Raw genomic sequence first — 24,086 nt, 5'->3', positions numbered from 1 at the left:
AAAAGGAGGCTTATGGCAGATTCAGAGCGCTGAAAACAGCAGAGACCCTAGAGGAGTATAGAAAGTGTAGGAGGGTACTTAATAAAGTAATTAGGAGAGCGAGGAGGGGACATGAAAAAACACTGGCGGGCAAGATAAGGGAAAATCCCAAGGCGTTTTATAAGTATATTAAGGTCAAGAGGATAACCAAGGAAAGAGTAGGGTCCATTAGGGACCAAAGTGGCAATCTGTGTGTGGAGCCAGAGGACATAGGTGAGGTTTTAAATGATTACTTTTCATCTGTGTTTATTATGGAGAAGGACGAGATAGGTGTAGAGATCAGGGAGGGGGATTGTGATATATTTGAACAAATTAGCATTGAAAGGGAGGACGTATTAGCTGTATTAGTGGGCTTAAAACTGGATAAATCACCAGGCCCGGATGAGATGTATCCCAGGCTGCTATGTGAGGCAAGAGAGGTGATAGCAGGGGCTCTGACACAAATTTTCAAATCCTCTGTTGCTACAGGATAGGTACCAGAGGACTGGAGGACAGTGAATGTGGTACCATTATTCAAGAAGGGTAGCAGGGATAAACCAGGTAATTACAGGCCAGTGAGTCTAACATCAATGGTAGGGAAACTAGTGGAAAAAACTCGGAGGGACAGGATTAATCTCCACTTGGACAGGCAGGGATTAATCAAGGATAGTCAGTATGGTTTTGATAGGGGGCGATCGTGTCTAACAAACTTGATTGAATTTTTCGAGGAGGTGACTAGTTGTGTAGATGAGGATAAAGCAGTTGAAGTAGTCTACATGGACTTCAGTAAGGCTCCGCATGGGAGATTGGTTAAGAAGGCAAGAGCCCATGGGATCCAGGGCAATTTAACAAATTGGATCCAAAATTGGCTTAGTGGCAGGAGGCAGAGGGTGATGGTCGAGGGTTGTTTTTGCGGGTGGAAGCCTGTGACCAGTAGTGTTTCGCAAGGATCAGTGCTGGGATCCTTGCTGTTTGTACTGTACATTAATTATTTAGACGTGAAAATAGGAGGTATGATCAGTAAGTTCACAGATGACACGAAAATTGATGGTGACGTAAATAGTGAGGAGGAAAGCCTTAGATTACAAGAAAGATATAGATGGATTGGTAAGATGGGCGAAGCAATGACAAATGGAATTTAATCCTGAGAAGTGTGAGGTGATGCCTTGTTAGTCCTGCCAAAATGCCAGGGAATATACAATGGATGGTAGGACCATAAGAAGTACAGAGGGTCAGAGGAACCTTGGTATACTTGTCCATAGATCACTGAAGGCAGCAGCACAGGTAGATAAGGTGGTTAGGAAGGCATATGGGATACTTGCCTTTATTAGCCGAGGCATAGAATAAAAGAGCAGGGAGGTTATGATGGAGCTGTATAAAACGCTAGTTAGGCCACAGCTGGAGTACTGTGTACAGTTCTGGTCGTCCCACTATAGGAAGATTGCACTGGAGAGGGTGCAGAGGCGATTCACCAGGATGTTGCCTGGGCTGGAGCGTTTTAGCTATGAAGAGAGACTGGATAGGCTAGGGTTGTTTTCCTTAGAGCAAAGAAGGCTGAGGGGGGGACCTGATTGTGGTATACAAAATTATGAGGGGCATTGATAGGATAGATAGGAAGAAACTTTTACCCTTAGCGGAGGGTTCAATAACCGATGGGGAATAGATTTAAGGTAAGGGGCAGGACGTTTACAGGGGATTTGAGGGGAAAAAAATTCACCCAGAGGGTGGTTGGAATCTGAAACACAGTGCTTGAAGGGGTGGTAGAGGCAGGAACCCTCACAGCATTTAAGAAGTATTTAGATGAGCAGTTGAAATGGCATAGCATACAAGACTACAGGCCAAGTGCTGGAAATGGGATTAGAATAGATAGGTGCTTGATGGCCAGCACAGACACGATGGGCCATAGGGCCTGTTTCTGTGCTGTATAACTCTATGACATTATGACTCCTTACACGCTGGTAGTCCTGCCACTGCTGGTTCGCTTGTGCCTACAGGGTAAAATGTTTGTGGTTTCCAAGCCAACTTACCATAGCTGCATTGCATTATTAGTGTGCCACTGCAAGGGATGGGTGACCCATTATATGCAGATAGCTTGGTAGTTGTCGGTTGTATCATTGACTTCCAATGACTCCGGTACTCAGAGTATCGTTGGTCTGTGGAATTCTCTTCCCTGGAAAGCAGTGGAGTCAGGGTCATTGAATATTTTTAAGGCTGAGTTAGATAGATTCTTGATTGACAAGGGAGTCAAAGGGTATAGGGGGTAGACAGGAAAGTAGAGTTGAGGCCACAATAAGATCAGCCATGATCTTATCAAGTGGCAGAACAGGCTTGAGGGGATGAATGGCCTACTCCTGTTCTTAATCTGTATGTTCGTATGTATTAGGCTTACTGCTGAGTTGCCAGTTTGTAGGTAATGCTGCAGGTGTTGTGACACTGTTGGTCAGTGCCTGCCAGTTTTTCTGGTTTTGCATGTGTGTCCCTGATGTTGATGTGGCAAGGAAACAGTATAACCTGCGCAAGTGACACCAGAAAATATTCTGGGCCTTTGTCTCTAGCACTGAAAATAAAGCAAATATAAAATTTTGAAGAGAAGATATTGGATGCAACATAGTCATTCTCCAATATAAAAGCAAAATACTGCAGTTGCTGGAAATCTGAAACAGAAACAAGAAATGCTGGAAATACTCAGCAGGTCCAGCAGCATCTGTGGAGAGAGAAGCAGAGTTAACCTTTCAGGTCAGTGACCCTTCATCCGAACTGGCAAAGGTTAGAAATGTGATAGGTTTTAAGCAAATAAAGCGGGGGTGGGGCAAGAGATAACAAAAGGCAAGGTGTTGATGGGACAGGGTCACAGAGGATAACTGACCAGAAGATCATGGAGTAAAGGCAAACGGTATGTTAATGGTGTGTTGAAAGACAAAGCATTAGTGCAGAGAGGTTGTTAGTGGACAGAAAAATGAACAGCCCTGGCCCAAAGCACAAACATGAAAAAAACAGTGGGAAGGCACATGGTAAGAAAAATGAATGATGAAACAAACTAAAATAAAATAAAAAGAAAAAAATAACTGAAAATAAAAAGGTGGGGGGTGCTGTCATGCTCTGAAATTATTGAACTCAACTCCATTTTCCAACTGGCTACACAGGATGATGTTTCTTTAAAGATCTTTTTATAACAAGTTTATTGGCAGCCACATGGGTTACTGAAGAATTCCGAATGGAGCAGGATCAAAGGGCATCCTTCAGTAGGTACTCAGCCCCAATAGGTGTCCACCTGGGATGTCCAAAAAGTGAGTCCTATGAATTTAGCAGTGGGATCAATGCCTGAGCAAGTTGTGTGCAGGCAATCCCAGTACTAAACTGGTATACTTGAGACTTGTTTTACACCAGCACATTAAAATAAGCACATTACATCCCATTTTCTACCCAATACCAGTGCACGGCTGTCCTCAGACGTCATGGCTGCTGGAGCTGGACTTACCAGCTGAGGAGCCAGTGTCTACATTGGAATCATCCTGAGGGGGAACCCCAAATATGGAGCGCTGGCTTGCCTCCTCCCTCTCAAGGTTCATAGGAATCTCACTGCTTTCCTGCAAAGGACCTGCAGCAGAGACACTCTCCAGGCCCCTAGTCTCTCTCTTGCCTAGCCACTGCTGCGTCCAGCTCATGGCCAAGGCGAGAGTTTACAGGTCTGCGCGCATCTATTGAATGTGGTTCTCCATGAGGGTCTCTATCCTCTCTATGGAGGAAGCCATGCGCTCATATGCTTGGGACATGGCAGCTGTCATGGCCTGATGGACTCCCCCATCATCTGCTCAAGGCTGCGCATGGCCTGTGGTATCTCGGCCAGATGTTGCCATACCCCTTCCTGCAACTCCAGTATGCCCTGTGCTGTTGACACCAGAGGATCAGCATCAGCCTGGGGCTCAGCATTGGCCTGGTCACCCATTGTCCTCCGACTGTCAGAGGCATTGCCTCTCTCAGCCTCAGCCAGCTGTTCGAGCGGGTATGTGGTGCTCTCATCAGCTTGTGACCCATACTCTAAAGCCGAATGGATTCCCACTGAGTTGAGTATATCTGCACTGGTGGAAGGTATGGGAGTGTTATGGGACACTCGTCCTTTGAGTTTGTCTCTTCCTCTTGGTACTGGAAGTCTCCAGGGCCTCCAATGCCAAGTCTGAGTGTCGCCCTGCAAGATGCAATGTGAAGAGCACAGTTTTAGGTTTACTAGTGTACATATCATGAATATGACAGCATTGTGTCCAAAAATGAAGTGTTTCGAGTAATCATTGTGTTTGTCAAAGAGATGCATGTTTACCCGGGACCCCAAGCTTCACACCTGCAATGGCATGTCCTCCCTGGCTGCCACCTAGCTCGAGGGCCTCCTCCTCAGCCTGTAAAAGTTGTCTTATTTCTGGCACCCCTCCGCCAGTCCTGGAGGACTCCCTCACATTGTGCGCCCTCTTTGCCTGGAAGAGCAAGGATGCAGATGTATAATATTGCCAAACAACATGGCACATTTCACAACAGGGGCGCTGCGACAAAAGGTGGAGGACAATCAGTGTGTAATACAGACTCAGCCTGTCATGTAGATGCTATGTTCTGGGGTGCAAACGGGGGTGAGTTCTTTCACACATGCAGCCACTCATGTGGCATGAATCTTCCCCGCCTGACTTCCCTGTCTTTAACATGGCAGTGGCACCCATGTGCCACTCTGTGTGGGGACACCCAGGTCAAATTGAGCCATACAAAAAAGTGCCACTTACCTTTGCCGAGCGCATGAGATTATTTGTCCTCTTGCAGCACTGGACCCAGTCTAGGCAGGTAATCCCACGGCAGCTTACCTCCTCTGCAATCTCTGTCCAGGCTTGCTTGGTCATGCGGGTGGGCATCTTCTTACCATCACTGGGGAAAAGGACCTCCTGCCTTGCCCATGCAGCCTGGAGGAGAGTGAGCAGGGGGGCATCGGTGAACCTTAGGGCCACCCTTCCTCGCATCTCTGCCATCTCCTGTGCCTTGCAGGGGTACTTGTTTGGCAGCTGCAGCTGAATAACTTCAGTGCTGGCTGGTCTGCTCCAAGAATAATATTTTCCGAATGAATGCAGAGCTGGCTGCCGTTTAAATATGGCGGCAGCACCTGGTGACTTGTCAGTTGACGCCGCTCACGGCGTCGTGCAGTCTTCCCCCTCCACGTCATTGGCGGGTTTGGGTGGGGGGCCCAACCTGGGTATGCGAATGAGCTGCGGTACTTAGGATCGCAGTGGCTCCACGATGTGCGACCTGCCCATGCAGGCCGCCATTTTCTTCGCCCACTGCCAAAATCAGCGGCGGGCTCATAAAATTCAGCCCATTATATATGATTTCATGCAGAAATCTTCCAACAGCTTCTTACGCAATCTGAAGGATGAGTTGTTAAACCTCTGCAGGTGTCAACTGTCAGATGCACAAACTGAACATTAATGAACACTATCTGCATTAGAGTCATATGTCATTATGGCACAGAAGGTGGCCATTCAGCTCATCGAGTCCATGTCGGCTCTCTGTAGAGCAATCCAATCAGTCCCATTCCCCATTCTATCCCCGTAGCCCTGAAAGTTTACTTCCCTCAAGTACCATTGTTTTGCTTCGTACCCCAAACATGAAGAAACTGGACTCTCAATTTCTGTGTGTGTAGGCTTTATTCAGTTGGCTTCCTGGATCTGTCTTAGTTTCACTTTTGGAATCACACCCCCTTAGGGTTGACTACATGTTACAAACACAGCATAGAGCAATCAATCACTGAGCAATCAAACACAACATCCGTCCAATTTCCTTTTGAAATCATTCATTGTCTCTGCTTCCACCACCTGCGTTAGCAGCAAGTTCCAGGTCATTATCACTCGCTGCGTAAAAAGATTCTTCCTCACATTCCCCCTGCATCTCATGCACAAAACCTTAAATCTGTGTCCCCTCGTCCTTGTGCCATCAGATAATGGGAACAGCTTCGCTCCGTCCTTGACATAAATGTTTCTCTATATGATTGAAATAAATAAATGTTACTGTATAAGCGTATATAATGCACATTTTTGATATTTTTACCTTGATTGTATTACTATATCACATAACACTACTCATTGTGCAGTCATAACAATAATACAAAGGAAGCTGGAAGCAGTATGGCTGGTTATAGAACTGAAATGCTAATAGGGTCCACTCAATGTATCAGCAGGAGAGCAGTGTGATGCAGTTAAAATCAACATATTACAAATATAGTCCTGTGGAACAGTGCTCCAAAGTTCTGATCATCATAATTTCTGACATGTTTGGTCAAATATCGGTGAGAAGAAATGTTTCAATTGATTAGTTGAGAATCTTTTCTTAATGTTAAAAGTCACAAGCCTGAATTTTATTCTCCCGCTCCTGTAAATTTGACCTCTCCCCCTAAAAACTGCACAAAGTGCAGAGATCACCCTGTCCCCACACTAGAAATGCAGAGTTGGGCCACCACCGAGCCTCACTGCTGCCGGGAGATCAGGCCCGGCAATCCCAGAGTCGGGCTCCGTGGCATGCCGCTGCCACTGCGATCTTCCAGCACCACCCCGCCCCCCCCCCCCCCCCCCACCACCCCACCATGGAGCCCGAGGTCGGGAGCTCAACAAAACTCGGGCCACAATCTTTGCTGTTTGTAAATGTCACAATATAGTCCAAGTAATTAGTCTGAGTTTGGTGGTTTTGCAAGAACTGAGTTAACAAGCAAGTTAATGAGTTACACATTTATCATCTGTGTGTCCATGAAATCTTGCTCAGTGTTTGAATTATTGATCTGAAACTCAAAGGGAGCAATTTATCTGTCAGTTTAAATCTGAACACCAGGAGGGGATTTCACAGGTCCATTATGTACTGTTGTGTACTTGAACCAATTAATTTTAGGACCTTCTCATAGGTGTCCAGAGCACCTGCTTAAAATCAGATGGTGACTTTTTTATATGTGCAATTGAGGGTCCTGTGTTCGTTTAAGGCAACAAGAGCCATTTTCAACACCTTTAACATGCTATTCATCAGTTTTCCAACAAACTCACAATTTGTAGGTGGGAATTGTTTAGAAGGCACCATTTCCAGCATTAATTTTAGGGAGCATCACCTGCTCTTGGATAAATCACCAGTTTGTTCATATTGACTGCCAGTGTGCTGCTTTTATTGTTATATACTGGCTGTTTGAGCTGAACTCAAACTTTCCAAAAAGCTTGGCTGAATTGGCACTGGAATTTTGAACCATGGACTTCTGGCAAATATCACAATGCCATTGTGGCTAGAAGAGGAGGAGGAACAGGTGAAGTCTAGAAACCTCTAGCTCTGGAGAGAAGGGGCAGAAGGAGGGAAGCTCACGGAAGACCTTAGCCCATAGAGTTTCTAAGACAAACTATTACCCCAAAATTGGACAAAACACAATTGTCATTGTCTATTTTCAATTATTACAGCCATACATTTTTCATCTCTGTAATGGTGTTCATGCCAGAAAAATAATACGTTGGATTTTGCAGTCAGCGGTGAAGCAATGGCGCTCACCACTGACCTCAAAGAAAGAAGCTGTCCGCAAATTTCTATCGATTTCTATAGCACAGATTTCTTTTTTCCCAATGTCAGTTTGAATCTGGTGCTAAGTCAAGCAGATCTCCAGGTGTCCAGTAGTAGTGATGTCGTCAAGCGCAGTAAACAAGAAACCAGGAAGTAAAAACCATGAATCCCTTAACTTTTAAATTTTACGGGGAAATAAATCATTTGGACATACATATGGGATAAAGGTGAAAGCTAAAATATCATAAGCTTTAAAATATTACTTAAAATATTGGAAATTCTTATCATAGTAGAGAAATTTGGTATTCAATAAATATAGACTTAATCTTTAAGGGCCAATGAGGCTGTTTAGCAGTAATTATGAATTTAGTACTCGGTTAAAAAAAATCTAGTTATACCTCATTCAACAAGGTGTAAATTTTTCAAGGGTTTTAAGTGGAAGAGTAGAAAGTTCTATCAGTTCAATGATTTCTGATTGTTGTATTGTGGATTGAACTCAACTACAGCATATTCTCTGGACAAGTACAGAATCAATGACAGCTATTTCTGGATTTCTGCATTTAACTGTGCATGTGTGGACTCCAGAAGTTGCTGTCAGTTTCAGAGGAGTAACGATGGTGAATGCTGACAGTTTCACCTTCATAAATACTGCAAAATCCAGGCCATTTTCTTCTTATTAGTTAAAATAGTTCAAATGATTGGCAGATGAACAAATTAATTGCTAGGCTTGTGCATATTAAAATTAAGATATACATAGCTGTGGGTTAGTGAAGCAGTTTGTTACAATATCATTGCAGTTTGGTTCATGTCACTTCAAAGTAAAACTGTTCTTACTTTGCAGCATTGGGACAAAAGGAGTCTCCAGTCTTAATGTCCTGGGGGTAGGTAGTGGTTCAGGTAGGTCCTGCAGTGTCCATTGTTCTGTAACTAATGATTAAGAATTATATTCATGGTTCATGTATTTTGTCATCCTACACAGTGTATTTAATCAAATGCACTTTTGCTCCTACAAACTAAGAAAAGAGATCAAATATTGAATGTTGGTGGATCCTCTATATTTTATTCTGTAGCGAACACAAGAATAATGTCTGCTAGATGTCCAACGTGGGGTATTGTTACAAGAGAATAAGCAGAAAATTGCAAATAGAGTGTAAGATAATGATTGTACTGGAAAATCTTGCATTGCCGATCCGTTCACTTCAGGCTCATTGCTAATTTTGGGTTACGTCTCTCTCTAATTACTATTTTGCATCTCATTGGCATCGTGGTCGTGTCACTGGACTGGCAATCCAGAGGCATAGGCTAATGCTCTGGGCTCATGGGTTCAATTCCCACCAGGGAAACTAGTGGAATTTAAACTCAAATAATAATTCTGGAATTTAAAAAAAGTTAGTCTCAGTAATGGTGACCATGCAACTATTATTGATTGTTGTAAAAGCTCATCTGGTTCACTAATGTCCTTTAGGGAAGGAAATCTGCCCTCCTTACCTGGTCTGGTCTACATGTGACTCCAGACCTAGAGCAATGTGGTTGACTCTTCAATGTCCTCTGAAATGGCCTTGCAAACTACTCAGTTGTACCAAACCACGAGAGGAAAGTCTAAAAGGAATGAAACTGGACGGACCACCTGGCATCAACCTAGGCACCGGAGACAACACCGACAAACCCAGTCCTGTTAACCTGCAAAGTTTTCCTTATTAACATCTAGGGCTTGTGCCAAAATTGGGAGAGCTGTCCCACATGCTAGTCAACCAACAGCCTGACATAGTCATATCTTACAGACAATATCCCAGACACCACCAACACCATCCCCGGTATATCCTGTCCCACCAGCAGGAGAGACCCAGCAGAGGTGGCGGCACAGTGGTATACAGTTGAGAGGGAATTGGCGTGGGTGTTTTCAACATTGACATCGGACCCCATGAAGCCTCATGGCATCAGGTCAGACAGGGCATGGAAATATCCTGCTGATTACCACTTACCCCAAACCCCACCCCTCCAGCTGATGAATCAGTGCTTCTCCATGTTGAACACCAATTGGAAGAAGCACTAAGGGTGGCAAGGGCACAGAATGTACTCTGGGTGGGCGACGTCAATGTCCATCACCAAGAGTGGCTCGGTAGCACCACTACTGATCAAGCTGGCCATGTCCTAAAGGATATAACTGCTAGACTGGGTCTGTGGCAGGTGGTGAGGGAACCAACAAGAGGGAAAAATGTATTTGACATTTTGATCTCATTAATCTACCTGTCATAGATACATCTGCCCATGACATTATTGGTAGGAGTGACCATCGCACAGTCCTTGTGGAGACAAAGTCCTGTCTTCACATGGAGGATACCCTCCATTGTGTTGTGTGGCACTACCACGGTGCCAAATGGGATAGATTTCAAACATATCTCACAACTCAAAACTGGGCATCCATGAGGCACTGTGGGCCATCAGCAGCAGCAGAATTGTATTCAACCACAATCTGTAACCTCATGGCCTGGCATATCCCTCATTCTACCATTACCATCAAGCTGGGGGATCAATCCTAGTTCAATGAAGAATGTAGAAGGGAATGCCAGGAGTAGCACCAGGCATACCTAAAAATTAGGTGTCAACCTGGTGAAGCTACAACACAGGACTATATGCATGCCAAACAGTGGAAACAGCATGTGATAGACAGAGCTAAGCGATCCCACAATCAACGGATGAGATCAAGGCTCTGCAGTACTGCCACATCCATTCGTCAATGATGAGACAATTAACCAACTAACAGGAGGAGGAGGCTCCACAAATATCCCCATCCTCATTGATGGGGGAGCCCAGCACATCAGTGCAAAAGACAACCAGAAGTGCCAGGTGGATGCTCCATCTCGGCCTCCTCCTGAGGTCCCCAGCTGAAGGCACTGGATACTGCAAAGGCTATGGGTCCTGACACCATTCCGGCAAGAGCATTGAAGACTTGTACTCCAGAACTAACCGGGCCCCTAGCCAAGCTGTTCCAGTACAGCTACAACACTGGTATCCACCTGACAATGTGGAAAATTGTCCAGGTATGTCCTGTCTGCAAAAAGCAGGACGAATCCTACCTGGCCAATTCCCACCCTATCAGTCTACTCTTGATCATCAACAAAACGATGGAAGGGGTCATCGAGCGGCACTTACTCAGCAATACCTTGCTCACTGACTCTCAGTTTAGGTTCCACAGGGCCACTCAGCTCTGACCTCATTACAGCCTTGGTCCAAACATGGACAAAAGAGCTGAACTCAAGAGGTGAGGTGAGAGTGACTGCCCTTGACACCAAGGCAGCATTTGGCCGAGTATGGCATCAAGGAGCCGTAGGAAAAATGGAGTCAATAGTAATCAGGGAAAGCTCTCGACTGACTGGAGTCATAACTAGCACAAAGGAAGATGAAGGTTGTGGTTGTTGGAAGTTAATCATCTCAGTCCCAGGACATCGCTGCAGGAGTTCCTCAGGGTAGTGTCCTAGGCCCATCCATCTTCAGCTGCTTCATCAATGACCTTCCCTCCATCATAAGGTCAGAAATGAGGATGCTTGCTGGTGATTACACGATTTTCAGCACCATTCGTGACCCCTCAGATACAGAAGCAGTCCATGTGCTTATGCAGTAAAATCTGGACAACATTCAGGCCTGGACTGATAAGTGGCAAGTTACATTCACGCCACACAAGTGTCAGGCAATGACCATCTCCAACAAGAGAAAATCCAACCATCTCCCCTTGACATTGAATGGCATTACCATCACTGAATCCCCAACTATTAACATCCCGAGGGTTGCCATTGACCAGAAACGGAACTGGACCAGCCATGTAAGTACGGTGGCTAGATGAACAGGTCAGATCTGGGAATTCTGCAACGAGTAACTCACCTTCTCGCTCCCCAAAGCCAGTCCAACATCTAAAAGACACAAGTCAGGAGTGTGATGGAATACTCTCCACTTGCCTGGATGAGTGCAGCTCCAACAGTACACAGGAAGCTCAACACTAACCAGGACAAAGCAGCCCACTTGATTGGCATCCCATCCACCACCTTGAACCATCTACAAGGTACACTGCAGCAACTCACCAAGGCTCCTTTGACAGCACCTACCAAACCTGTGAATTCTACAACCTAGAAGGTCAGGGGCAGCAGATGCATGAGAACATCACTGCCTGCAAGTTCCCCTCCAAGCCACACACCATCCTGACTTGGAACCATGTCGCTGTTCCTTCATCGTTGCTGAATCAAAATCCTGGAACTCCCTTCCTAACAGGACTGTTAGTGTACCTAGACCCCAAGGACTGCATTAGTTCAAGAAGGCAGATCACCACCATCTTCTCAAGGGCAAATAGGGATGGGCAATAAATGCAGGCCTAGCCAGTGATACACACAGTTCATGAAAGAATAAATACATGAAAGGAATCCTGTCAATTAAACCGAGACTTGATATAAAACGTTGTTATCCATATTTTTTATAAAGTCCTTAATCAATGTTATATATACATAGCACAAAAAGCAACTCAATTTTGAGTTCTAAGCAGAAATCATTAAAAATGCACAGCAGATGAAATTTTCCTATTAACACTTGCACTCTTCCACTTCTGCAAATCTTCTCTTGATGAGTATTGACTCAAAACTGACTCTAAGCACAAAGTTTTATAGAAATGAACCCACTCGCAGCCGGGGAGTGGGTGTGCTGGTGGGGTTGTGTGTGTCTTCAGCGTGTTTGGACCCCATTTGCTTCATTTGCGGGCTTTGCCATGGCTCTGTAACTCAGCCGCAGCATTAGCATCTCACTTTTGGGTTTCCCAACCAATGAAAGAGTGCAGCCGTGATGACGATTCAGGGACCCCAGCAGGGGTCAGAATAGCTGCAGTCAACATTGCTGCTGAAGACAGAAGAAAGAAGGATGGCGGGAAGACATCATCAGCCAGGTCCTCAGAAAATAGCCCTTGTCTCCAAGGAGCCACCCACTCACTCTGCGGTGCAAAAAGCTGTGGCAGAATGAATGAATCATAGAAGCTTGCAGGATATCTTGCAGACATGCATGATAACCTTCTGGTGGTCACAAATGAGCTGAACATTGAGGGAGTGGAGTCCATTCCGAATGATTGATGAACACGCCAATCTGATCTGAGGGAGCTTTGATCACCACGTGTGTACACCTAATGACTCCCTGTACCTGTGGGAATCCAGGAAATTCGACAGACCCCTGTATCTGATTGGCCTCATCCAAGTTGAAGTGGACATAAGTGGCAGACTTAGTAGACAAGGCATCAGAGGGTGCACTTGTGCACAGCAGACTGTGAGATCCTGGAGATTCCACAAACAGATCCCTGGAAGGAGACGGAGGCAAAGAAATTCAGGGCCGTGGTTAACATCATGGCCACTGGCAATACGTGCCCACCTGGTATTCTTAGAAGGAGGTCTTGTTCCGTGACACTGCAGATGTCTGAAATGACCGCACCTAGTGTACTGCGTACAGTTTTGGTCTCCTTACTTAAGGAGGGATATACTTGCATTGGAGCAGTTCTGAGAAGGTACACTAGGTTGATTCCTGGGATGAAGGGGTTATCTTATGAGCAAAGGTTGGGCCTATACTCATTGGAGTTTCAAAGAATGAGAGATGATCTTATTGAAACATATAAGTTCTGAGGAGGCTTGACAGGGTAGATGCTGAGAGGATGTTTCCCCTCGTGGGGGAAACTAGAACTAAGGGCCATGATTTCAAAACAAGGGGTCTCCCTTTTAAGACAGAGGAGCCCTCAGAAGGTTGTTAATCTTTGGAATTCTGACGAGATCCATGGCAGTACCTACAATTGTCTTCAAACATATACAACCGGAATTCTCCCATCCGCATGGAGGCAGCTTTGGAGATGGGGGCGTGGGGAAATTCTGAATGAGTGCATCGGGCCAGCTGCCTGATGTGTTCCCTGCTCAGTGTGCTTTTCCCAGAAAGGGGGGTGGGGGGTGTGGCGTGGGTCCCAGCGGTAGCAGCTATCCACCTGGCAGTGGTGAGAAGCTAATCAAGTTTGTGGATGAGTCAGTGAAGGTGATTTATTTCCAGGCCATTCTAACTTTTCCTGGAGGTAACTGGGACCCCTTCTGGGTGCTTGGCTTGCCTGCTTCCAGGAGGTGAGTGCACAGTGGGAGGACCCAGAGGCTTGATCTTCACATGTGATCTGCAAAGTATATGATGAAAATGGGAAGGCTGCTTTCAACAGTAAACAGAGGCCTGCTATTGTAGCACGCTCCCATGGAGCCTGCTGCCACTGCATGTGCTGGGGCTTAAGAAAAGCCTTCCAGCTCCCTCATAGTCAGCTCCATTTCATTGTGGTGCTCCCTCTTGTGCCCCAGTCACTGTAGCTGCACTGCCACTACAGCCAGATTGCAGTCTGCTGGCCTCCTTCACACTCGGCTTCTGATTGGCCACCCCTTCTCCAAAGCCTGCCTGCTGCCCTGAATGGGCTGGTGAACGCAGATGCAGTTTGTTAATTGGTTGCCTCCCATAAGATCACATTGAAGGGCTGACCACTGACAAGAGCGGGGTCAGGACCTGAAAATGGTCCCAAAACTTCAGAATTTTATAAGTCTGGAAGATTCAGGCCTATGTTCCCACAGTCCAATCCTTCAGGATTGTTCTGGAAGGTAATGATTGGAAGATACAAAGCATTTCTGTCCCAATGTAAACAGGCTTTCTGCTGACTTCCTATGAAGTTACAGTAGCAGAGTAACAGCAGCTGTGAGGAAATTCCTGACTATATGTTCTAGTTCAGTGCTTACCATGATTGGGTTGAAGAGGAAAGCAATGCTGCAGAAACTCTATACCTCCAGCTGGTGAGATCACTGTTCACTGGGCTTGATGTACATCCTTGTGATGGCCAGGAAGTTGACGGAAATGTACTCACACTTTAAGTTGAGTTGCACTATTTAACGTGATGCTGTTGAGGATTTCCCAGTACCTGCTCTGCAGCTAGTGCCAACTCAAATTTATACTCAAAACCATGAGTAACTAATGGCAATCCTACTTGCGGGAAAATAAGCATATCCCTTTGGAGTTGAACAGGCACCAAAATGGCTGGCGAGGAAAGATTGGAAGCATGTCAACCATCTGTGGCAGGTCTAGCATATTCCATGTACAGTTGATGGACTGGAATCATATAACCTAATGATGTCACCTCAACTCCTTCATGTATTAACATTCAATATGTTTTATTCTAGATAACTGATGAACTGTGTAACTGAATATTTTAACTCACATTATAAACAAAATGCAAATAAAATGTTATTTCCTTGAATATTGTATTTAATCAGTGGTTGTTTCAAAATGTATGTTTCAAATAAAAACTACATTTTTTTTCTGCTATACAGAAACCTCTGTGATAAAATATTGATCTATTTTCTCCTGAATCTTTTAAATGAATTAAAAAACTGCGTGTGATAGAGTGTAAGAGATACGGCATAGAGGCTGTACTACTCTACAGAAAACAATTAATTAGCCAAATAATTAAGAACATGGTGTTATGTCCAAATGAATAATTAAATGTCGCTTTCCAATATGAAAAGCAGATGAACTGTGTCTCATCAGCACTGACGTGTTCATTGACTTCAGTTTGATTTAGAATGATTCCAGAGGACAAATTAAATTTGGATAAGGGTTTGGAAATCATTACACAATCTTTCCCTAGAAGAGAGCAGACTGCAAATAAACAATGGCAAATTCAAAGAATAATGATGGAATTATGTTTGACTACGAGAAAGGAACGTTGCTTATCTGCCTATCATTTCCCATGTCCAAGAACCTCACTGCAAGTTTGAGAAGAAGCAAAAGCAACCAGTTCAAGCAAAAGGATTTTGTTCTGATGGCCATTTTCCATCACTTATCCAAATCAACAGTGTATTGTCCTATTTCAATGTATTAATTTTATTTCTTTAAATTAAACAAGTAATAGACTTGCGAACTAATTGAAAAAGTCAATGAAAATACAATTAGGTAGTATCATTTCTGCAAAAATAGCAGTACTTGCAGTTCAGTGAAAATTGATTTGGAAGGTAAAGGAAAATTACAATGAAAAGTAAACAATTTCAAAGAGCAAGTGAAATCTTAGCAGTTTTAATGTAGCTTACTTATTCCTATTGAAGATGTACTGTAATGAATTCATGGAAAGAAGCATTTAGAAGTGTCCTGTTTTTCCATTTAGGTAAAATAGACTTTGAAATACTTGGCAAAATTCAGTCCAAACATCCAGGCCTTTCAATTCATAATGAGGTGGTGGAGCCTAATCCTGAGCAAATCTCCAGCTACAAAGGTATTTTTTTCAACTTAAATATTTGCATGCACCATGTGTTTCCAGGTGAAAATGACAGTTTTGTTTGAGGTGTTAGCTCTTCTTTGATCTGTTTTTGGTATTGACCATGTGAGGGTGAGACAACACTATCCTTTTGATAGATCACAGAACCAGTAGTTTGTACTGACCTATGTAAAGATGGCTGGGGACCATGTTTCTGCAAAAATAAGTTCATCCTTTATGAATTATAATCATCTATGATTATTTTGTCATCATGATCTTTAGTTTTTTTTTGGATGAGTTTTTGTGCTCACTGGGGTGAGATCACTTTTTTTCATTCTTTCATGAGATGTGGGTGTCCCTGGCAAGACCAGTTTTGTTGCCCATCCCTATTTGCCCTTGACAACTGAATGGTTTGCTAGGCCATTTCAGTTAAGAGTCAACCACATTGCTGTGGGTCTAGAGTCGCATTTCGGCCAGACTGGGTAAGGATGGCCAATTTTCTTCCCTAAAGGATATTAATGAACCAGATAGATTTTTACAACTACCTATGATAGTTTCATGGTACCATTGCTGAGACTGGATTTTAGTTCCAGATTTTTATCAATTAATTGAATTTAAATTCCACCAGCTGCCATGGTGGGATCTGAACCTGTCTCCCCAGGGAAATAGCCTGGACCTCTGGATTACCAGCCTAGTGGTATTACCACTATGCCACTACCTCCCTGTGTATATCTAAGTGCAAAGAAACAGAAATAGAGCACAATGTTGTTGAATGAAGAACATTAACACTCTGAACTGAAAATCAATGATCAAAATCAGTTCAATCCTGGTTTCTGAGCTGAACCATCATCAGAAGTGAACACTGCAATGTCTTTCTGAAGGCGAGAAGGAAAATTGCAAGGGAAAGTCATGTCTAATAGCAGTTTCCAAAGTTTCCTGGCAGATACTCAGCAGCAATTCCAATGAACAGGCTCCAGACACATTCATCTGAAAAGTGTTTTTAACGCAGTGAATTATGATGACCTGGAATGCACTGCCTGAAATGGTGTTGGAAGCAAATTGAATAGTAACTGTCATGTGAAAAATGATCAACTGGCAGAGGAAACTGTGGCAGGGATCTTGTCTATCTAATTCAATTTTTCTGTTTATTTAAAATCAATGTATGTAATTAACAAGGGATTCCAGCACTTCCTATTACATTCTCTGATTGATGATGTATACCATTTGATAAAACAATTAATGATTTTCAATATTACATTACAATATGTGATACGTTGAAGTGTAAACAATTTACTTCGGTGTTTAAATATATGCTATTTTCTCTAGGCTAAACCTAACATATCAATGCTTTCTTTTAAAAGCAGTAGGTAATGAAATGTGGGTCTCTGTGAGCTCCTAGGAACTGCATATGATGAAATAACAAAACAAGTAGTGTTTCCATTCACTTTATTTCCAAGAGTGAATTCCTTTTAATATTACCTGTGTTCCAGAGCTTGTGAAGGAAAAGAGCCAGGGTCTTAATATCTCCTTCACTTGGAACCAGATAAGCTCAGAAGAATATGAAAAGCAAAGGAAGGAAAGAAATGAAAGCAAGAAGTTTGATTTCATTCACATGATCGAGGTAACTGCAACTAAAGATATCTTACATCCAGCAGACAGGGGAGATGTTCAACCCATCAGTCTGCACTCTATGTGAACCCAATTCTAGCAAACAAAAACATAACAGTACCACCTAGTGCCAAAATATTGGTCATTGTATGTGGTTGGCATCCTTCCATCTACGAAAGATGAGTGGACATGCAGCAAACAATCCATTGAGGTGAGGTGTCTTCTCTTGGTGCACCTTTGTTGATGGCTGTGAAGGCCAATCCTTGAGAGACAGGTTCTACCTCAAGTGCTGCATGTGAAGCTGCTAAGTGACACTGTGAGTTGTTGTTTTTGACATTGGTGCTATCGCCAAGCTGCTGCAGTAACTGGTCACAACTGGTAGTGCACACCAGTCCAGAGGATATGCCGCCATTTCCCTCTTTCACCAGCTAGTGACTCCCAGATGCAATAGTTGATATTTAGGGCCTTCATGTCAAACTTACAAACATCCTTGATGCGGAGCTTTGGGTGCCCCAGTGGTCATCTGGTCCCGCTACCGCACCATACAGAAGACCCTTGTGTATGTGACTGTCTTCCATTCTGCAGACTTGCCCAATCCACCGAAGCTGCCTCTGTTTGATTAGTGCCAACACGCTCGGGAGCTCTGCCTTTGAAAGGACTGCTGCATTGGTGATGCAGAGGTTGATTTCAATGGACTGCAGCATCAATTGATGTTGTTTCTTTGAGATGGTTCACTTGTAATCGAATTTCTCAATTATGGAGTGCATTTTTCTCAATTTAACCATGAGTTTTCAAACAGTCCTGGGTGGACAATGGAAAATAATGGCATTGGGGGACCTTCCACTAAATCTCTAGTCCTACAAACGGCTGCAATTATTTTCCTCAGATCCAACTGTTTGTTGTGCATGCTGCTGTCCCAACCCTAAATGCATACTTTGGTTCTGTCTTCACAAAGGAGGACACAAATATCATACCAGAAATGTTGGGGAACACAGGGCTTAGTGAGAGAGAGGAACTGAAAGAAATCAGTATTCATAGAGAAATGGTGTTGGGGAAATTGATGGGATTGAAGGCTGATAAATCCTCAAGGCCTGATGTTCTGCATCCCAGAGTACTTAAGGAAGTGGCCCTAGAAATAGTGGATGCATTGGTGGTCATCTTCCAAGATTCTATAGACTCTGGAACAGTTCCTACAGATTGGAGGGGAGCAAATGTAACCCCACTATTTGAAAAGGGAGGTAGAGAGAAAGCAGGGAATTATAGACCAGTCAGCCTGACGGCGGTAGTGGGGAAAATTCTAGAGTCCATTATCAAAGATTTTATCGTAGAGCCCTTGGAGAACAGTGGTAGATTCGGACAGAGTCAGCATGGGTTAACGAATGCTTGACAATTCTACTAGAATTCTTCGAGGATGTAACTAGTAGAGTTGATGAGGAGGAGCCAGTGGATGTGGTTTATTTGGACTTTCAGAAGGCTTTCCCAAAGTCCCACATAAGACATTAGCATGTAAAGTTAAAGTGCATGGGATTGGGGGTAGTGTATTGCGATGGATAGAAAATTGGTTGGCGGACAGGAAACAAAAAGTAGGGATAAGTGGCTCTTTTTCCAAATGGCAGGCAATGACTAGTTGAGTACTGCAGGGATTGGTGCTAGGACCCCAGCTATTTACAATATACATTAATGATTTAGATGAAGGAACTAAATGTAATATCTCCATATTTGCAGATGACACAAAACTGGGTGGGAGGGTGAGTTGTGAGGAGGATGCAGAGAGGCTTCAGGGTGATTTGGACAAGTTGAGTGAGTGGGCTAATGCATGGCAGATGCAGTATAATGTGGATAAATGTGAGGTTGTCCACTTTGGTAGCAAAAAACAGAAGGCAGATTATTATCTGAATGGTTAAAACTGAGAGAGGGGAATATGCAGCGAGACCTGGGTGTTCTCGTACACCAGTCGGTGAAGGTAAGCATGCAGGTGCAACAGGCAGTAAAAAAGGCAAATGTTATGTTGGCCTTCATAGCGAGAGGGTTCGAGAACAGAAGCAGGGATGTCTTGCTGCAATTATACAGGGCCTTGGTGAGGCCACACCTGGAATATTGTGTGCAGTTTTGGTCTCCTTATCAGAGGAAGGATGTTCTTGCTATAGAGGGAGTGCAGCGAAGGTTTACCAGACTGATTCCTGGGATAGCGAGACTGACATATAATGAGAGATTGAGTCGGTTAGGGTTATATTCACTGGAGTTCAGAAGAGTGAGGGGGGATCTCATAGAAACCTATAAAATTCTAACAGGACTTGACAGGGTTGATGTAAGAAGGATGTTCCCGATGGTGGAGGAGTCCAGAACCAGGGGTCATAGTCTAAGGATATGGGGTAAACCTTTCAGGACAGAGATGAGGAGAAATTTCTTCATCCAGAGAGTGGTGAGCCTGTGGAATTCGCTACCACAGAAAGCAGTTGAGGCCAAAACATTCAATGTTTTCAAGAAGGAGTTAGATATAGTTCTTGGGTCTAAAGGGATCAAAGAGTATGGGGCAAAAGCGGGAACAGGCTACTGAGTTGGATGATCAGCCATGATCATACTGAATTGCGGAGCAGGCTCGAAGGGCCAAATGGCCTACTCCTGCTCCAATTTTCTATGTTTCTATGTAACCCACACCTAAAAGACAATGGGAGGGCAGGGATTGCTGGAACATCCCATTTCACTCCATAAATACCTCTAAAAACAGCGAAGAGAGACTTTCAGCTTGACTGAGACCAGATACAAAATTGGTATGGTGGCCTCGGCACTCACTCAACACAGTGGCTTCAGATTGTTCTTGGTAATCCTGCTCATTATGCACTTTTATAAAGGATTTAGCAGGGCTCAACCCAGGGCTCAGACCTCCTGCAAAAATGGAAAGTCCACAGGAGCTCAGAATAATTCCTTCCAACATTCTCTATCTCTATTAGGATAAGTGCTGCTGAAGTATCCTTACTGGAGTGGTTTGTCTGCCCTGCATATATATACATAAATGGCACCATTATAACAATTTTGGATGGGGACTGGGTTTTGTACTCAGGCAGACTTAGGGTCTTTTCCATTACTCTTCCACTGATGTAGCATCTCTAATCTCTACAGGCAGTTTGGGGCCAGAATATTTAGTAGTAGCATGAACTGCTATTTCACATAACAAAGTAACTAAAACTGTTGACCCTCATTGTCCCAACAATTCCCAGATCAACAGAAGACTGGACTATCAGAGCATTGCCAAGCTTCTCCAGTGACAGAGTGAAGGCCTGAAAGGAACCACAGGAGAAAAAAGCTATGAAATCTTTAGCCCTCTCAGGGGATGTGGCGTGGGGGTAGTTGATTCCTGCTGGGGTTCATTACCTTGGGCTTAAGATTTGGGGCCTTTCCAAAGGCTATAACAGAACACAGCAACTCTCTGCTGTGGCCTCACAAGTGTATACTGGATGCATTTCCCATGGTATACAAAACACACCCAGATGTAGTTGTTTGGGGCAACAGCAAATTCATCCAGAATTCCCATGATTGGAAAGTGACAAAATAGGGAAAACAAAGTGTAATCCTGGCAGAAGCAGATTCTGCCCCAACTTCTGGTCCTCCAATCAAAATTCTTGCCAGGATTTCACCTTGGTCCTAACCAAAATTTCAAGGCTAGTGTCTTTAGACACTGTGGGCAGAATTTTATCCAGTTAATGGCACATGTGGATCACGTGCCTTTAGATCCCCAGCTGTTTCAAGGTGGCAGGACCAAGGCCAGACCTGGCGGTGGAAGGCAGCCATGATGAACAATGGAGACGGGGGAGCAGAAGCCATTGACAGCCTGCAGTTTTGGGCTTTCTGCAAGACTGGGCGCATTCTTGGATGCAAGGCTGGGCTCAGTCTCCAATGATGGGCTATTTGTAATGGTGGGCGCTGACGGGCATTACAGCATCTTCAGAGGAGAGTGGCAATGGGTAGGTCCCAAGGCAAGATCGTCTCTCCACGGACAGTGCATGGGAGGTGGAGTGTGGGCATCCAGGTGTATCAACAGCAGTAGAGGGAAGGTCCAGGATTATCAGCAGCAGTAAAAGTGGGGAGGGGGGGGAGGGGTGTTCAGGAGTATCAGCAGCTGTATAGGGGGGTCCGGGGGTAACAACAGCAGTAAAGGGGGGAGGAGTGGTGCAAGGGTATTATCAGCAGTTGTGGGGGGGCGGGGAGGGGGGGTGTTTGTCGGCAGCCACAGAAGCAGTAGAGGTGGTGGTGGGTGGGGGAGTGTCCAGGACTTCCAGTCGCACTCCAGATTCACTGCATCAGTGTAAGGCAGCGTTACAAGCAGGGCTGGCAGCTCTTTAAAGATGGTGCCAGGACCTACATTTTCATCAGCTGATGCTGCCATCAACGCCTAATAACCCGCCCCTGTCCTGCTAAAGGACAGGCCCTACATCTTGGTTATTTTAATTGGCCGTCCACCATGTGATCGAGGTTGGCTGGCCGCACACAGAACATACGGTGATGGCACTCGCTTCCAGTGCTGCTGCCGGGACCAGCAACCCGCTGATAAAATTCAGCCCTGTGAGGCATGTAGCACAACTAATTTTGAGATAAGGGTGTAGTTTATAGGGGAATATATCTGTATTTCTCAGTGGGTTTTTTTCTTGTCTAGATATTGTATTATGTAGAAAGTGTGCATCATACCATCAAGTACTTCCACAGCCTTCTGGAAACTAATGGCGAACTTCTAATAATATACGCTTCAGGTAGGTGATTGTCAAGGGCTTCGGATATGCTAACATTGAGGATGTGCCTAAACAAACTGAAATTCTACAGGGAAAATGATAATATTTTTTGTCTTTGCTTTTCAACTTCTTCCTAATATTTAGTTCTGTACAATCTGGTATGTGTGCAAAACAGATTATGTCTATCGAAGCAGCTCATGGAATAAAGTAAAACAATTGCACGGTACATAATGAATTGACTAAATAATAGAAAATGGAGAATAGCTGTCAATGCTGAGCATTGTATGTGAGCAACTATGATCACTGAAAGCTTCTAGAGATTGGCCTTAAAACGTCTGGTCATTGATATCGATTAAATATTAAAAGTGGTAAGTGGCCTCAAGAGTCTAAAGAAACTGCACTTGTAGATGGTGTTGTAAGGATAACATTAAATGAGTAATTGAGTATGAAGGCGTAGCGCCAAAGATTACATGAAAGTTACATGATCTGTCACCTCTTGCCATATGCATTCCCCAGTTTGCTACAGCAGCCTCTGTCAATCCGAGTGGAGGAAGATGTCTTTCACAGCAGTCAGAAAACCTTGTGCCTTCAGCAGCTCATGATTTCCTCCATCAAGCATCACCCGACCCATACCCACTGCCTCACTAATGCCACCACGTTAAAATTAATTCACAGAGGTAATGTAGAAGTTGAGCAAAAATCATAATTATATCACAATCAGGATATTGTGTGGATTTGGGGATTCTGTTATACGGAGGATATAATAACCATGGAAACGGTAGAGCAGAGATTTCTTCTGGTGGTGATTTTGATGATGGGTTACAGTTAGCAAGCAAGACTTCAGAAGTTAGTGCTTTTTTCACTGGAGCTGAGAAGTCACGATCTGATAAAAGTCTTCAATATTATAATAGAGTAAATAGAGATTAAATTTTTCCATTAGCGAGATGGTAACAAGAAGCCACATATTAAAGATAATCACAAAAAAACAGAAGTTTCGAAAAAATTACTTTATATAGAACATGCAATGCGCTGCACAGACCATGGGAATTAAATGTTTGAAAAAGGAGAATGTAAAAAGGTATGAGAAATGTGAAGGAATAGAATTAGATGTGGGAAGAAACACTTGATAGATTGAATGGCTGGATGGATTCATACCTAGCACAAGGCAAGGTAGTTGTGGTTTTTGGAAGCCAATCACCTCAGCTCCAGGACACCACTATAGGAATTCCTCAGGATAGTGCCCTAGGCCCAACAATCTTCAACTGCTTCATCAATGACCTTCCTTCCATCATAACATAAGAAGTGGGGATGTTCACTGATGATTGCACAGTGTTCAGTACTATTCACAACTCCTCAGATACTGATGAAGTCCACATGCAGCAAGACCTGGACAACATTCAAGCTTGGGCTGACAAGTGGCAAATAACATTCATGCCACACAAATACCAGGCAATGACCATCTCCAGCAAGAGACAATCTAACCATCACTGAATTTCTAATCATCAGCATCCTGGGGGTTATCGTTGGCCTTAAATTTAACTGGACCAGCCATATGAATGCTGTGGCTAAAAGAGCAGGTCACAGACTGGGAATTCTGCAGTGAGTAACTCACCTCCTTTCTCTCCAATGCCTGTCCAACATCTACAAGGCACAAGATATAAGTGTGATGGAATACTCTCCACTTGCCTGGATGGGTGCAGCTCCAACAACATTCAAGAAGCTCGACACCATCCAGGACAAAGCAGCCCGCTTGATTGGCACCCCATCCACAACTGTATAAAGTCACTCCCTCCATCACTGGCGCACCTTCTCAAGGGCAGTTAGGGATGGATAATAAATGACTACATCGCAAGAACAAATTTTTAAAAAGACTTGTTTTCTCTGTTGCAATTTTCTATTATTTC

General features: G+C 44.1%; 1 protein-coding gene and 1 long non-coding RNA gene across 3 annotated transcripts in view; one reads left to right on the top strand and one right to left on the bottom strand.

Annotated features, from left to right (window-relative positions):
• LOC137371930 (histamine N-methyltransferase-like) overlaps positions 1 to 24,086 on the top strand; it is a 64,952-nt gene that overhangs the window by 5,543 nt on the left and 35,323 nt on the right. For both annotated transcript variants that reach the window (XM_068035027.1, XM_068035026.1), the window contains exons 2-5: positions 8,411 to 8,466; positions 15,761 to 15,868; positions 17,341 to 17,471; positions 22,110 to 22,203. In XM_068035027.1, the coding sequence (XP_067891128.1) occupies positions 8,411 to 8,466; positions 15,761 to 15,868; positions 17,341 to 17,471; positions 22,110 to 22,203 (389 nt within the window). The remainder of the gene's footprint in view (positions 1 to 8,410; positions 8,467 to 15,760; positions 15,869 to 17,340; positions 17,472 to 22,109; positions 22,204 to 24,086) is intronic.
• LOC137371932 (uncharacterized) overlaps positions 5,696 to 24,086 on the bottom strand; it is a 93,149-nt gene continuing 74,758 nt past the window's right edge. Inside the window, exons 6-7 of the long non-coding RNA XR_010975317.1 lie at positions 8,404 to 8,496; positions 5,696 to 6,026 (exon numbers count right to left, since the gene is read on the bottom strand). This is a non-coding gene — a long non-coding RNA (uncharacterized lncRNA). The remainder of the gene's footprint in view (positions 6,027 to 8,403; positions 8,497 to 24,086) is intronic.

This window comes from Heterodontus francisci, chromosome 7, assembly GCF_036365525.1.
Source record: "Heterodontus francisci isolate sHetFra1 chromosome 7, sHetFra1.hap1, whole genome shotgun sequence".
In the NCBI taxonomy this organism is placed as follows: domain Eukaryota; kingdom Metazoa; phylum Chordata; class Chondrichthyes; order Heterodontiformes; family Heterodontidae; genus Heterodontus; species Heterodontus francisci.
The sequence above is the reverse complement of the archived record's forward strand: the minus strand, read 5'-3'. Positions and strand labels throughout refer to the sequence as shown.